Source organism: Arvicola amphibius, chromosome 1, assembly GCF_903992535.2.
Source record: "Arvicola amphibius chromosome 1, mArvAmp1.2, whole genome shotgun sequence".
Taxonomy (NCBI): Eukaryota; Metazoa; Chordata; class Mammalia; order Rodentia; family Cricetidae; genus Arvicola; species Arvicola amphibius.
The window spans coordinates 129188007-129204151 of NC_052047.1; the positions used below are offsets into that span (position 1 = coordinate 129188007).

At 51.5% G+C, this 16145-nt stretch overlaps 2 protein-coding genes across 5 annotated transcripts; one reads left to right on the forward strand and one right to left on the reverse strand.

Annotated features, from left to right (window-relative positions):
• Positions 1-1702: 1702 nt before the first annotated feature.
• LOC119815455 (putative protein T-ENOL) lies at positions 1703-10909 on the reverse strand. 4 transcript variants are annotated; one of them, XM_038331589.1, is made up of 6 exons: positions 10860-10909; positions 4817-4901; positions 4438-4591; positions 4191-4224; positions 3940-3997; positions 1703-1957 (listed from the first exon to the last, which is right to left on the reverse strand). In XM_038331589.1, the coding sequence occupies exons 1-6, from the start codon at positions 10898-10900 to the stop codon at positions 1922-1924; spliced, it is 408 nt and encodes a 135-aa protein (XP_038187517.1). In that variant the 5' UTR covers positions 10901-10909; the 3' UTR covers positions 1703-1921. The 4 variants fall into 4 exon arrangements, with proteins under 4 accessions (XP_038187517.1, XP_038187525.1, XP_038187532.1 ...); XM_038331597.1 differs by lacking the exon at positions 10860-10909 and adding an exon at positions 5698-5908; XM_038331604.1 differs by lacking the exon at positions 10860-10909 and adding an exon at positions 5327-5577.
• Cdipt (CDP-diacylglycerol--inositol 3-phosphatidyltransferase) lies at positions 5831-10202 on the forward strand. The gene is made up of 6 exons (XM_038331578.1): positions 5831-6292; positions 6388-6522; positions 7915-8068; positions 8629-8710; positions 8998-9079; positions 9188-10202. Exons 1-6 carry the CDS (start codon positions 6250-6252, stop codon positions 9331-9333), a joined length of 642 nt encoding a protein of 213 aa, XP_038187506.1. The 5' UTR covers positions 5831-6249; the 3' UTR covers positions 9334-10202.
• Positions 10910-16145: the final 5236 nt, after the last annotated feature.

Genomic DNA, 16145 nt, shown 5'->3' on the forward strand with positions numbered 1-16145 from the left:
CCCCTGCTGTGTAAATAGTCTTCCCATCCCATGAGGGGGCTTTGATGGCCCTGGAGACCCTACAGTAAATAAACCAGCATCCTGCCGCCCAAAGCCGCCTCTTCTTAGTTGCCAAACAAGGGGCCTTCTGCCCCCCTGATCCTACTGACTTCTGGACCCAGGGAAGGGAACTCAGCCCCTTGCAATTCCTGGGGCCCCTCCAGCCCAGGGCCCCACTCAAGAACTATCCCCTAGCACTACCATCCCCATGAAGACTCCCTATCCCCAGATGTCCGGCCACTGCTGGGCCTCGAGGGTGAGGATGGAGGAAGGGGTGGGCCAAGTCCCACCCCCTCCCTGTGTCTCCCTGCCCACTCTCTCTCCACCTTTCTTTGCTTCTGAGTTCTTGTTTTTGAGCAATAAACAGAAAGTTGCCACTTGTAACGGAGCTGGAGAGTCTGGGAAAGTGCGCCTTACCGAGTTGGGGCAAGTGGTCGGGAGCCCTTTTCGAGTGGGTTTGGGGAAACGGAAGCTCTCTGGAGGAAAGTATCCCAGGTGCTAGCCTCAAGTCCAAAGGCCTGGCTTATACCTGGTATGATGGTGAGCACTGTTAGTCCCAGCTCTTGGGAGGCAGAAGCAGGCAGATTTTGACCTGGCCTACATAGTGAGTTCCAAGCCAGCAAGGACTACACAGTGAGACCCTGTCTCAAAACAGGCCTGGCTTGAGGCTCAGCCCCTGTAGAGAGCTGGCTGGCACAAGTGACCTCTCCGCTAGTTCTTGCTAGGTTCCCCCAGCTAGAAGAGCCGTACTGTCCACAGCCTTTCACAGACCCAGGGAGCAGTGAACCTTCTGTTCACTTCACGAGCAGTTTACCCTTTTGAAAATGTTTGTATACATTCATGTATTCTTGGTTTGGTTGTTTGGAGCCTGTCCTGGAATTAGCTCTTGCTGACCAGGCTGGCCTTGAACTCACAGAAATCTGCAAGCCTCTGCCTCCCAAGTGCTGGGACTAAAGGCGTGTGCCACCACCGCCTGGCTTCATTCATGTATCCTGTGCTGTTCTTTCTCCTGCAGCTCTTCTGTGGAGCATTGCCTCTATTGTTTCCAGATGGCCTTGCTATAGCACAGGCTTGTTTTTTTTGTTTTGTTTTGTTTGGAATAGGGTCTTACTATCTATCTCTGGCTGTCCCGGAACTAACTCTTATAGGCCAGGCTGGCCTCGAACTCACAGAGATCCACCTGTCTTTGCCTCCTGAGTGCTGGTATTAAAGGCATGCGTCATCATTGCCAGGCCACTCAGTTTTCTATTTAGATTGAGAAAGGTGAATGGACATTCTCAGACGGCCAAAGAAGTGGCCAAGCTGGGCCTGAAACACAAACTCCTCCGGCCTTCTACCTCACCTTCTGTCTGGCAACAAGTCAGCATGTTCTCATAAACACGAGACTCCCAAAAGCTCAGAGGGAGAAGCAGAGGCCTGGTCCTCGGAACCCAAAGTGACAGCGAAGGCCCTCCTTTGGCAGCAGAGTGGCCCCCTGCATGCCGTAGCTAGCCACAAGGTGCTAGAGAACCGATTTGGGTCCAGCAGGTGGCTAACAACTGAATTCCAGGAACACGCTGACATGCACCATGGCCCCCTGGAAGAAAGCACGCCCCCTCCAGAAGCCACTCCAGAACACTCCTGATGTTGGAAGGGGAGGGAGGGTCCCTGGCTCTTTATTAAAACTTTTTCTCCTCAGTAGTGTGATTGCCAGTGGAAGATGGAGAGGCCTGCGGCAGGACCAGAGGACTTTGCTGGTTTCAAAGGTGGCATTGCTGGTCAGCAGGAGTTCCTCCCAAGATGAGGTGTTTGGACAGTTGAGAAGGAGGGGCTTTGAGGCTTTCACTGAGGGGCAAAGTGGGGGAGGGCGAGGCCAAGAGAGCAGCACTGGGGAGGGTGGGACTCATCCTCCAGTGGTCAGGCTATTGGGGAGCATTCCCTGGAAGAGAGGGAGAGCTGTCGGCTTTCCACACTCGAGGAGCCTGTCTCACCTTCCTTCGCGCAGCCATCCAAAGCCACAGACCACCCTGAACAGAGCACCCACTGTGCTCTGCTTCTCCAGGCACACACCCACCAACATCCTCCTTCCGTCCATTCATGTCCAAATCTATCCATCGCTCCTTCCCCATCCTTCAGCCCCATCCACCTGCTCCACATTCATCACTCACCTGTCTCCCCCACTTATCTTTCCTCTCCCACTTCTGGAGAGCAGGGGCTCTGTTTTGCTCAGTGCTGCACCCCAGGACAGTGCTTCCTGCTATACAGCAGGCGCTTAGCACATGCTCAGTCAACAGATCCATTCGCCCTCTCACCATGTGCCTGCTATTCCTTCAGCTGGTCCATCCACTTCCATCTTACATTTGTCTGCTGGTTGGTTGTTTGATTTTTTTCGAGACAGGGTTTCTCTGTAGCTTGGGAGCCTATCCTGGAGCTAGCTCTTGTAGACCAGGCTGGCCTCAAACTCACAGAGATCTGCCTGCCTCTGCCTCCCGAATACTGGGATTAAAGGTCTGTGCCACCACTGACTGGTTTATCTGCTTTTTAAATTGAAGTTTTATTTATTATTTATCTACTTTTTTTTGAGACAGGGTTTATATGACCTTGGCTGACCTGAAGCTCACTGGGTAGACCAGGCTGGCCTGGAACTCACAGAGATCCCCCTGACTCTACCTCCTGGATGTTGGAATTAAAGGTATGCGCCACACCAGGCTTTAAATGGTTTTTAAATTGCCTGCAGATAGATCTGAGTACCACTTTTGTGCCTGGTCCTTGTGGAGACTAGAAGAGGGCATCAGCTCTCCTAAACTGGAGTTCGGGACAGTAGTGAACCATTATACAGGTATGGATGCTGGAAATTGAACCTGGGTCCTCTGGGGAAACAACAAATGCTTTTAACTGTTGAGCCATATCTCTCCAGCCTCTTTATTCGTCTGTTTTTAAACTTTTAAATTTGTTTCCCCAGCGGGGTGGCGGTGGCGCACACCTTTAATCCCAGCACCCAGGAGGCAGAGGCAGGCGGATCTCTGTGAGTTCGAGACCAGCCTGGTCTAGGACAGGCTCCAAAGCTACAGAGAAACCCTGTCTCAAAAAATAAAAAAAAAAATTCTGTTTCCCCATACATATAATTTCTATTATATATTGTATATTTCTATTATCTCTCACATATTGTATGTTACATATATATATATATATATATATATATATATATATATATATAAAATTTCTAAATTCCTAAATTTGTTTATTTTGAGACAAGGTCTTTCTATGTAGCCCTGAGAGTAGAGGAACTGACTATGCAGACCAAGGTGTGCTTGAACTCACAGGAATCACCCTCTCCACCTCCAGAGTGCTGAGACTGAGGGCGTGTGCCACCAAGCCTGGCAGGCCCTAGAGCATACAAGCTGCTCACAACCTCACTAAAATACCTCTCTGTGCCTTGGGTCACACAATCCCTGCTGCTTAGAATATTTATATTAGGGCTGCCTCCCTGGCAAATTCTTCTTTAGGTAAATTCCTTCTTCGGGCAGCTCCATGATACCCTCCTTCCTAGCCTACCCAAGGACGAGGCACAGTCTTACTGGCTTCTCTTCTTAGGTGGCAGCATTCCATATTATGTTGTCATCAGCCCTTAGCTTGGCCTGGCCTCATTCTAAACTGAATTCTGCTGGGAATGGTGGTGCAGGCCTTTAATTCTAGCACTGAGTCAGAGGCAGGTGGATTTTAGTGAGTTCAAGGTCAGCCTGGCCTATGTAGCAAATTTCAGGCCAACTACATAGTAAGACAAACAAAAACAAACTAACAAAGCCCTGAATTCTTCAAGGGCTGAGTCTATCCTGTACATTCTGTGTCCCAGACTCCAAACACAGGGAGGGGCACACAGTGGACACTGGAAATGCTGTAACTGAATGACCTCATACAAACCTTTTCACGAGGAGATGGCAGAAGGTGTGCCTTGGTGCGGGTGCGATTTCTGTCAGAGCTGGAGGCAGCAGAAGAAAAGAGAAGGCTGAGAGTCACAAATGCAGGATGAGGAAGGAACGGAATAGCTCAGCATGGCTCAAAACTCTCCTTACCTTGCTGAGATGTTATAAACCCTTGCTCTTCCTGCCCCCCACCCCCACCCCACCCCCTGCAGGCTCCTCACCCTCCTCCCTGGGCAGAGCGTCACTCACCGGGTGTCTGTGCCACGGGTCTTGGTGAAGATGGCTGGAAACAGAGGCCCCAGTCAGAGAAGTGACTTTCCCCATGGTTAGAAGGAGTTGGGACTAGAGTGGATGGGGATAAGGGGGCTGCTGGCTAGCAAGAATGAGTGGGTTAGATGGTCAGGGGCACTGTGCCTAGAACTGGCATTGAGGTGGGAAAAATGGGCAGATTCTCTGGGAGTTCAGGAACTGGTCCCTAGATGAAGAGAGAGTTCACCATGTTTAGATGATATCTGAGTCCCTTGGTCTTTTGTCTGCATTTCTTTGGTGGGCGCAGAGTTCACCTGGGAGCGAGCAATAAATAGTGCTTCATCTGTAAGTTCTGCGCTGATCTTGCTCAGGAATTCTTCAGAACGGGATAACGAGACTTTCTGGAAAGGAAGTTAGAACTGAGCCTGCAAACTCCCACAGGTCTGGTGTCTTCCAGGATGCTGGGTCTGTGGTTGAGGAATCTGGTATTAGCAGGTTGAGATGGAAGGCCCTGGACCCTGGACGCAGTCTGTGGGGTTTTGGGATTAAGGACAAAGGCACATGGCTCAGAACCAGAGTACCTGCCTAGCTTCCCTTCTCCTCCTTCACATCCCATGGTTGTTCACCTGCCCTCCACCTAAGGCGGCTGCAGCTTGAGATGGCCAGCTGTCCTTTTTCTCTCCGATCCTGGCAGATGTGGATGCCATCACCCTGGAAACAAAGTTTGTGTTAGACTGAGGAACCAGCCCACTTCCTCCCAGCCCCAATCTCACACCATTCCCTGGGCCCAGGTTTAGTCCACGCCTATAGCTCGAACACTGTCTCAGTCCTGTCCTTGAAAAAGTTGGTTGTTTTGCCTATAACTTTGAGGGGAGGGGCTCTCACAATAACCCCCTCCCCCATTCCATCCAACGCCCTTCTTTCTTCTTCTCTGCCAAGGCCCTGCCTAAGGCAAGGCAGCCAACATGCAGCCCCCCGACCTGGCTGATGAAATCTTGGGATACTCGGCGGGAAGGGAGACGGAGAGGTCTAAGGGGAGACCCTATGTTGGGCCTCAGGGGATAGGGAGTTGGAGTTGGGGAGGAAGGTTGGAAAGGGAGAGCCAGGGAAGCGCTGCTCCGGGTTGCTATAAAGACCTAAATGTTTGCGGAGGTTCTATAGTTCCGTTGCTAGGAGACTAGTGGTTCTAGAACTAAAGACATTTTCCTTGGGTACCACGGCTGCTCTCCAGGTTCCTCCTTGGAGGTGGTGACCCCAGCGTTATTTCGAGGGATTTGGGAGATGACGTAGGACGGAACCTGGGCTCTAATCCTCCCACCACCAGGGCGGCGCTAGAAGCAAGCGGCAGGCGCGCCCCGAGCCTCTCTAGCCACCTCTTCCCAGCCTGGGTCCGGGAAAGCGACCGCGACCGCGGCCTTAGCGGGCGGGGAAGCGATGTGGGCTGTACTAAGTCACCCCGTCTCTCGGGGAGGCTCAGACTGGGAACGTCGGGATCTCATCGCCGTACCTTTGCCTCCAGGAGCTTGTGCCCTCTGTAAAAGGCAGAATGCAGGTTCCCTTTCAGGTCTCTTCTGCCTCTCCCTTGGCAGTTCCTTCCTTGGCGGATGGATCTCGGCACCCACCCCTCCCTCGGTGCGTTGGTACGCGCCGAAGCCAAGGGACGCCGGCAGGAAAAGGAAGCAGGCCGGCCTTAAAGGGGCCCAGCTACTATTTATTTAATTAATTTATTTATATTTAAAAGCCGCTCTCTCCTTCCTCCGATGCTGTAAACGTCCCCGACAGAAGAGTAAGCTTAGTTGCGCAGCCAGCAACGGGGCCAGCTGCTGGAGACGGCAGCTCCTGCCCATCGGAAGACCAGGTGTGCGGGAACTGCGCCCAGGGGTGTCCCGTGCCCTGCACCTTGCGGGCTCTAACAGCTGGGATCGCGCGGGGAAACTGGGCCCAGGGCTCAGGTGGAGCGGCTGATGTCCCGGGCTGAAAGGTGAGGCCGCGCTTGTGAGACTGGGACAAGGCCTTGCACCTCCAGAACTGGTTCAGGGCGACAAGGGGAGCCGCCAAGATGCCAGAGGAAAATATCTTCCTGTTTGTGCCTAACCTCATCGGTGAGTGCTCTTTGCGGCCCCAGCACCAGCGGAGGGCGAGGGACCATGAGCTGGCTCCCCGATCACAACCTGTCCCTCTCCCTTCCCATCCCAAGGTTATGCCAGGATTGTCTTCGCCATCATTTCCTTCTACTTCATGCCCTGCTGCCCCTTAACGGCCTCCTCCTTCTATCTGCTCAGTGGACTTCTGGATGCCTTCGATGGACACGCAGCTCGAGCCCTTAATCAAGGTGACACAACTCTACCACTACCGCCGCTTGGGGGCCCAACATCCCCCTGCCCTTTTCCTGTTTTCCCAGGACCTCAGAAGTATTCCATGCCCATCTCTCAGAAAACAAGACAGGGATTTGCGGGCGGGGGGAGGGGGGGCTTAAGCTTGCTCTTAAGGGCTGTTCGTGGTTTATGAAGGGTGTGACCTAAACTGGGCATATTGGTGTAAATGGAAGAGGTCTCTCCGGATAAATTCCCTTCGGGTCAGGCGTGGTGACTCATGCCTGTAATTCCAGCCCTGGAGAGGCAGACAGAAAGATTGTTCCAAGTCAAAAGTCCTCTTAGACTGCATATTAAGTACCAGGTGAGCCAGGGCTACACAGCAAAATCCTACAAAAATAAAAGTCAATTGGGGCTGGAGAGATGGCTCAGAGGATAAATTAAGTGTGCTAACTGCTTGGCTGGGCTGTGGTGGTGCAGGCCTGTAATTTCCAGCTCTTGGGAGGCAGAGGCAGTTGGATCTCTGAGTTCAAGGCCAGCCTGGCCTACAAGAGTTCTAGTTCTGTTACACAGAGAACCCTGTCTCAAAACAAACAAACAAAAAGAATGCTTGTTGCTCTTGTACAGGACCTGGATTTAGTTCTCAGAATCCACATGGTGGCTTACAACCACCTATAGCTTCAGTTTCAGGGGTCCAGTGTTGTCTCTGGCCTCTGTGGGCATCAGGCACACATGTGTACATACATATATGAAGGCAAAGATTCATGCCATAAAACAAAAGATAAATAAGAAAAAAATTCTAGCCGGGCGGTGGTGGTGCACGCCTTTAATCCCAGCACTCGGAGGCAGAGGCAGGCAGATCTCTGTGAGTTCGAGGCCAGCCTGGTCTACAAGAGCTAGTTCCAGGACAGGCTCTAAAAAAGCTGCAGAGAAACCCTGTCTCGACAAACCAAAAATAGAAAAAAAAAAATTTCTATTCTTCAGGTGTTTATTGGGGGCTACTATGTGCTAGTCACAGACAATAGGGACACCGGAAGGGGTTGGAGCTGGGTGGGGGAAGCAAGTGGTGTTTGGATTGCTGACTAATTCATTAATGTCTTCTCCAGAGCCGCCTCTAGAACTGCCCCCAAGGCTTGGGGTCTGCTTGTCTTTCTCTGGGGCTTGGTTCTGGGTTAGAGGAGTTGAGGATGGGGCTTCTCTGCTCCATCAACAGCTTTCCTGCCACAGCCGTGGCCTCCTCATTCCTTGTCCTCATATCCCACCCTTCTGGCCTCTCCATCTCTTGACAGCAACCTGCCTGCCTTCTCAAGCAGTAGATGGTAGACATTTTTAAATTCCTTTCATATTTGACCCTGAGTGATAGACCAAACAGTCCCTTCCAACTTAATTTTTTCAACTTAATTATTTTTCAGGAACCCGGTTCGGGGCCATGCTTGACATGCTGACGGACCGTTGTTCCACCATGTGTCTCTTGGTCAACCTGGCCCTGCTATACCCTCGGGCCACTCTTCTCTTCCAGCTCAGCATGAGCCTAGACGTGGCCAGCCACTGGCTGCATCTGCACAGGTCTGCTTTGAAGCTGGAGGTGCTGATTGGGGGGGAGATATTACAGTGGGAGGGAGACGGGGATGATTCAGGCTCCCTGGGAGGTGTCATCCTTTTTCTTTGCCCATTGAGAGAGCAGCCCAAGGCTCACTTAGAATTTAGTGTGTGCCCAGGCAGGCCTCAAACTCATGGCAGTCTTCCCACTTCTGCCTCCTGAGTGCTGGAATTGTACACCAGCATGCCCCTGTCCTTAGTGGAGGCCTCTTTTAAAATTTTTGCTTTGTGAAAGGTCCCTGGGTAAGTGCTGGGTTTCTGAGTGGGCTTGTCTTACAGGTGGCCTAAGCAATTTCTAGCATTGTCCTGGCTGGATATTTTTGGATTCCAAATGTGGGGAGCAGCATGGGTGCTTATGGTGGGGCATTTAATCCTTGACTGCCCCCACCTGGGGAATGATAGGGCTTTGAACAAGAGGTAGTTTTCAGCTTCACACCAGCTTGGCGACAGTAGAGGCAGTTGGTGGGATGGCTGGACGGATAGAGTGGCAGTGAGAGCTCATGAAGTCTTGTGATATCCTCCCCTAGTTCTGTGGTAAGAGGCAGTGAGAGCCACAAGATGATCGACCTCTCTGGGAACCCTGTGCTTCGCATCTACTATACTTCTAGGGTGAGCACTTCCTGCCCCTCCCCGACCTGATCTGGAAACGGAGAGCCTTAGGCTGGGCCGCGGTCAGGAGAGCTGACTCAGCCTTCTAAGTGGCAGTGATCCTTGGGCTGAGGCATGAAGAAGAACTGGCGGGAGGGCTCCTGGCATCAGTGAGAATGAGACTGAGGGGGGGGGGGCAGGCTGAAGATGTCTGCAGGAGGGTGCAGTGTGCAGCTGTCTGGCAGAAGTCCCTGTGGGTTACCATAGGGACATGGCCTGCATCTTAGACAGCCTTGTATTGTGTGCAGCCTGCTCTGTTCACCCTGTGTGCTGGAAATGAACTCTTCTACTGCCTCCTGTACCTGTTCAATTTCTCCGAGGGACCGCTAGGTAGGAAAAGGGGGTGGGAGTGAGGTTCCACCCTGTCCTGCCTGGGGAGAAAGAGGGCTCGAACTCTTGCCCCTCCGTCCCCAGCTTCCGGTCTTTGTCTCCCCACAGTTGGCTCTGTGGGGCTCTTCCGAATGGGCCTCTGGATCACGGCTCCCATCGCCCTGCTCAAGTCCATCATTAGTGTCATCCACCTCGTCACAGCTGCGCGAAACATGGCTGCTCTGGATGCGGCAGACCGAGCCAAGAAGAAATGATCCACGCCCACTCCCTGCCGCCCGCCTGCCCTGGGCACCAGCTGTGCCACACGGCTCCTCTCCTCCTCAGAGGTCCTAGTGTCATGTCTTTCTCTGTGTTCCCTAACCTCCTGGGATGGGGGTCAGCCTCGGTTGGGTGTTGTCACTGTCTTTAATCCTGAGGACCAGACCCATGCCTGTGACCCCAAGGACCCAGCGCTGCAAAGCAGGAAGAGTGCTCAGGAGGCCCCGCCCATCCCGCTGGCGCTCCTGGAGGCCTGTCTGAGGATTGGGTATTGCCACACATCCCACTGGCTCAGCCCTGAGGTCTGGCCTGGCCTGAGATTTTGGGGACACGTGAGGGAGAGACCCAGGTTTCCCAAAAGGCAGAAGAATCAGACTGATGCCGTTGGGCCAAGGAAGCCTGGGGTACCAGGCCCAGGAGGGAAGGGGCCAGGGGCCAGCTAGATCCTTCCCTGAGGCAGACTCCTCTATCCTGTCCTCTTGCTTTGGAAGCCTCCATAATAAAGGGGGGACCTTCACGCTTTTTGGACTTGTTTACTTTGAGACATTGTTAGACGAGGGCCTAGGGTTAAAGGAACTGGGTATAAAAGATCCTTCTGGATGCTTTTCCCAAAGAAGGTGGCTGGCTCCTCCCTGTCATTCCAGTGACCTTAGAGAAGCCCTGCCGGCTCTTCAGGTTTATAACAGTGTCTCTGCCCACTTGCTCTATGTCCCTGGCTGGCCACTTTCATTGTAACCTTGGTATTTTCTACCCTCACAAGAATGTAAACTTCCTGAGAGTAGACTTATGTCTTTCTTTCACTCTGCCTAGAGTGAAAACTAGCCTGGCATATGGTAGCTGCTTAATAAATACTCATGGAAAGATGGATGGTCTTCTCAGAACGTGGTCCTTAGGCCACCTATCCCCCATCGTGCTTCTGGGAACTCCTGGTCTTCCTGCTTTGGCCCCTAGGTCCTGGGGTCCTAGGTCCTTATATGTCAACTTAAGGGTTTGTGTTTAGGTTTGGTTTTGGCTTTTTTTTTTTTTTTGAATGGTTTATTTTATGTACATTAGTGTTTTGCCTGCATGTCTGTGCTGGGTCCCCTGGAACTGAAGCTGCCGACAGTGAAGAGCTGCCATGTGGGTGCTGGGAACTGAACCTGGGTCCCTTGGAAGAGCTGCTAATGCTCTTAACCACCTCTCAGCTCCGAGGCTTTTTGTTTATTTATTTGTTTTTGAAGTGGCCTCACGTAGCTCACACTGACCTAGAGTTCCTAATTTTCTTCTGCCTCCTGAGTGCTGGGATGTGCCACCACACCACTGAATTTTTTGAAACAGTATTTGTAGTGAGGAGACGAGCAGGCCTGCTTTTCATCCCGCCCGCATCCCACACGGCTAGCTTTACACCCGAAGTAACAACACACAAACTACATTCATTTAAACACTGCGTGGCCCATTAGTTCCAGCCTCTTATTGTCTAATTCTCACATCTTGATTAACCCATATTTAGTAATGTGTGTACCACCACAAAGTAGTGTCTTACTGGGAAAGATCCTGCATGTCTGACCTGGTCGCTGGCTTCATGGCGACTCTCCCAGAGAGGAGGCAAGGCAATTGCCCGAGGCATCTGCCTCACTCCCAGCATCCTGTTCTGTCTACTCCACCCACCTATGTTCTAACCTATCAGGCCAAGCAGTTTCTTTATTAATTAACCAATGAAACAGCAGATAGATAGAAACACTCCTACATCAAGTATTGCTACATCCTAGCTGGCTTTGGCACAATTCCTAGGTTCAAATGAGTCTCCCGCCTCAGTCACCAGATCTATGGGTGTCACTAACTGGCACCAGATTGCTTTGTTTTGGGTTTTTGAGACAGGTGTCCTGTAGCCCAGGCTGGTCTCAATTGCTCTAGGAAGCTGAGATGACCTTGAACTCTTGATCTTCCTGCCTCCACCTCACACCTACTAAGATTACTATATGCAGGTGCCAGTAAACCCCTCACACTTCCTTTTTTTGAGTCTATTGGGCGTGTGGTGTGAGACCCCAGGTTGGGGTTGTTGTCAGGCATCGCCTGTTCCTTCCTCTTCATAGCTTGGCTGTTTCACCCAGCTTGTGTTTGGGGAAGCTGACATTCAGGTGCGATTTGAAGTTTTTGGAAGCAGGATCTTACTATACAGCCCAGGCTCACCTCAAATTCAACCTTCCTGGCTTTAGATTTTTCAATTTGGGCATGTGCCACTACATCCAGGAGGATGGGGTGCTGATATCTTAAGTAGATAGCTGGTGAGAATTGGGTGGGGGTGGGGCAGGGGTAGTGATTGCTCTTGGCAGAATAAACAGCCCAGAGGCAGGCATCCAGAGATCACGAGAAATGGAAATAGATCTTGATCCACGTGTCTGGAACACTAAGTGCTGGGATGTAGGGGAGCTGGTGAGAGTTGAGGCCCCAGCAGCGAGCTGAGCAGCTTGAGGAGCTCAGTAGGACATTAGGCCTTTCTATTTATTTTCTTATGTGAAGATTCATTTCGTGTGTGGGCTTCCACTTCACAGTGCTATTTCCACGCGCGCTTCATCTTCCAACCACGCTTCTCTGAATGAGATGGCTGCTGTGGCTGTGCTCGTCCTTGGGAGGTGGTGCGGAGGGGGGAAGAAGACGGGTTGGCTCCAGAGCCTGCCCTCTTTGCTGTTTCACGTCAGCAGGCTTCTAAGACATGGTGTCCGCTTCCTGATGTGACCAGGTCCTGCCATGACTGAATGCCAACTCTGGTGGCTCTTCTTATCTCCCTTTGGGGGCATGCAAGATGCTCTTGGACAGACTGAAGAGAATGTTGACCCATACAAAGCTGATCTCATTTCACGTGATCTAGCGACCCCATCAGACCTGCTCTGGTGGAGGTGGGAGATCGGGTGAGGGGGTCCTCTTGGAAGTAGCCATCGCTCCCACCCAGTGGGTCTTCTGAGTCCTGCTGTCCTTTCTCCCACAGTCCTGTCTAACCATTTATGATGACACTAGCAGCCTTGCTATATGGAGCACAGCTAACTGCGCTCCTCACAGGGGGAATGGGGAGGAGAGGGTGGATGCCCTGTCACAACATGGAGTTTGCCAGGGCTATCACTGCACAGAAGGGCCCTGTGTCCCTTGAGCCTGAAGTCAGTGCGGGACCTTTGGTCTTCCATTCGGTGGTTGGACTGCACTCTGGAAGAACCTGCAAGGCGCAGGGCCGGCATTTACAGCCTAGAACCTAGAGGCCCTTGATCTGGAGGGGGTGGAGTCTGGAATTTAGTCCTCGAGTCTATACTTGGTCTAGGGAATAGAGTGGAGTCACATGTGTGCAGTTTAGCCAGCCCTCAAGATATGAGGGATTCCCCGGGGATTTGACCACCTTTGAATGAAAAATATTTGGGAAAGAAACTACGTGTCTACTGGCCATGTCCTGACACTATTTCTGTCATTCTTCCCGTATGACGCGGTATACCTGTTGGACTCTATAGAGTCCAAACACCGAGGAGGAGTCGCCCCCAAAAGCATGAGGATTTTATTAATTCTGTCATGACTGGGTCCCTCAGCATTCTGGAAGCCGAGAGACCACGACTAGCTGGTACAGGCTACTTTTAAGGGAGAAGGCCATAGAAGCAAGGGGGGTTGTGATTGGCTTATTCAGAAGGGCTATTACCAATAATTGGCTGGAGAGCTGTTGCCAGATCAGATGAGGTAAGAGGTCATTTTGACCCGTATCTCAGGGGACTGAATCAAAACATATGTATATGGGTGATTGTTCAGGAACTGAGTACATGCATGTGTAGCTGTTAGGTCCTTGGTTCCCAGGGGAGGAGGGGAAGCACCATGGCACAGAGGCTGAGAGGATTCAGAATTGTCAGAAATGGCTTCAGAATTGTCTTAAAGTCTTACATACCTGCTAGCTCATTAGCATCTGCATGGTGGGACACTGCAGGAATGTGGGGCTGATCTGAAGTGTGTGAGAGCATTATGTAGGTTAAACACAAATGCTACACTGGTATTTTTATGGGTGGACACAGATCTTGGGTTCCATGTTGGGTTGTGTGTCCTGGAACCTACCCTCCATGGGTACAGAAGGATGATAGTAATTTCCTAGAAATCAGCTATGTTCATTCAGGCTGAATGAATAACCTCATGCAAGCAGAGGCGCATTCTGTGCAACAGCCTTGCCTTGAGAGGGCAGGCGATGGCTATTCCCAGTCTGCCGATCCTCTGGGTGCTCCCAAATCTCCTCCATTTCGTGCTGCAGTTAGAAACCATCCCGAGTGCTGGAGAGATGGCTTAGCAAGGAGAAGTCCTTGCTGTTCTTACAGAGGACCAGCATCCAGGCCTGGCCCCCATCCATACCAGGCAGCTCACAGCCATGCGTAACTGCAGCTCCAGAGAACCCAGTGCCTCCCAGGTGCCCATGCTCAACATGCACAGGCACACACGGACATAAATAAAAGGTGGTTTCTTTGTTTTTGTTTTAGCCAGATGTGGTGGCTCAGGCCTTTAATTCCAGCACTTGGAAGACAGAGAGGTGGATCTCAGTGAGTTTGAGGCCAGCCTGGTCTACAGAGCTAGTTCCAGGACAATCAGGGCTGTTATACAGAGAAACCCTATCTCAAAAAAATAAAAATAAAAAAAATAAAATATGTGTATGTATGTATGTATGTATGTATGTATGTATGTTTATAAAGAAGTGGAGAGGCTGGGTGGTGGTGGCACATACTCAGGAGGCAGATCAGATGGATCTTTAGGAGTTCAAGGCCAGCCTGGTCTACAGAGTGAGTTCCATGACAGCCAGAGCTATACAGAGAAATTCTAATTTGAAAAACAAACAAGTGGAGATGCACTAAGGAGGACAGTCTGTAAAACCTGTGAGGAGTGGGAACTGAGACCATAGAGAACTGGGGAAGTCTGCTAGGAAGAAAAAGAGGAGAGGTAGACAGGAAGGGGTGTAGGACTCGGGGAGCACTTCTGTTTTTTGTGGGGTGCATGCACGTGATGCATGCACACGTGTGTGGAGGTCAGAGGGAGACAACCCTATTGTATCCTACAGCCTGTAGTTTTATGGCTATGCTAACCCCAGCAATCCTGTCCAGGGTTGGGGTTACAGCCTTGCAACACAACCACAGTGGTATTTCATTCCATTATTTTATTTTTTGTGGGTACTTGAAATCCAAACTCAGACTCATATGCTCTTAACAAGGAATGACTTCTACCTGTTTTATGTGTCATAGAGTTGAAGGATTTCATAGGCTGAGGACTGGGGCCCAAAAGAGAGGAAGAATTGCTGGTTGCCAAGGCAGGAGATGATGGGCCTAAGAGTCAGCTCCCAGGACAAGATGGGTGGGGTCTAGGGCCCGAGGTGAGGATCCTCGGTGGGCACCATGGTGAGCACAGTCAGCTCAGCTTTTCGGTCTGCTCCTGGGAGGGAGAGAGCCTTCCTGCCCAGTTTGCTTCTATTTTCTTCAGAGAGGTGAGAAAGAGTGGGCAGGGGAGGAGGAGGTGAGAAGAGGAGGCATGAATAGTTGTTCTGAAGGGACAGCAGCTGGGAGAAGATAGTTGGGGGTGGGGGACAGGCCTCCCTGGGGGTTGTGACTGGAGTCTAAAATGGGAATGGTCACGTGCAGGGGTCTTCCCCAGCAGCAAGCCTCTGGTCTGGGGTTACACAGGGAAGGGGAGAGCTGGGGGACAGCAGGTGACACATGCCAGTGATCTTAACACTCTGGACAGTGAGGCTGGAGGACTGTGAGTTCACGGTCAGACCCTGTCTCAAAGAAAGAAAGGAGCCAGATGGTGGTGGCAGAGGCAGGCAGATCTCTGTGAGGCCAACCTGGTCTACAGAGTGAGTTCCAGTACAGCCAAAGACACACAGAGAAACCCTGTCTTGAAAAACAAAAAAAAAAAAGGAAGAAAGGAGAAGGGTGCAGGATGATGGGGGGAGAAAGTGATGGAGGAGGGGAAAGGAGGCAAGAAAAGGAAGGGGATGCTGGGTATCATTTAGCGATGGTGCATTTGCAGCAAGGGTCCTTCCTAACACTCCGCCATGGGGAGAGGGTACAGGGGGTCTTTTCCCAGTAAACATCACAAGGGTGGGAAAGAGAAGGGCGTCACAGGTTTTGATTGGTGACTTGTAGGGACAGAGGCAATGAACAAGTGAAGTTCTTCAAGGGCTGTACATTCAAAGGACAGCTTTGGGAGCCGAAAGCTGAGGCTGGAAGAAACACCGCCATGTACAAGCTCACTTGTTCCCAGAGACCCGTGATAATCCCCGGAGGCCCGCGGTAACACAACGGAACAGACAGCAGGTACCAGCTGAAGAACCTTAAATTAATTAGTTCTCCTAAGGAAAAGCTTGGGGAGGGCCGGGCTAGGGACTCACACACAGCCAAGCCAGAATGGCCCATGGGGGTTAATACAGACAGACCCTTGGCCTTATCAAATTCAGGCTTTAACAGAGACACCAACCACACAAATGCACCTCAGAAGCCACTCGGGGAAGAGGCAAGACTCGTGAGAGGAGGCTCTGTGAGGAAAAAGGAACAAAAACAATATCGCTAACCTTGCTTAGCTGGGAAACCACGGGCCCATTTCACAAATGGGAGGAGATGAGAGAGGCTGAGTCCCCTTCAGAGCCACACAGGAAATGGGGACAAAGTTTTCTTTTACTCTTGGATCATTTGACTTCCACAGTGGTGACGGGGCAGGCCTGACATCTAAAACCCCACCTGGCTTAAGAACCGGCCGCCTGGAGCCCCCACTGGTATTTCCAAACAGAGCCCACATTGCTTCACCAAATAAAAGCCCTTCACAAGTTTGG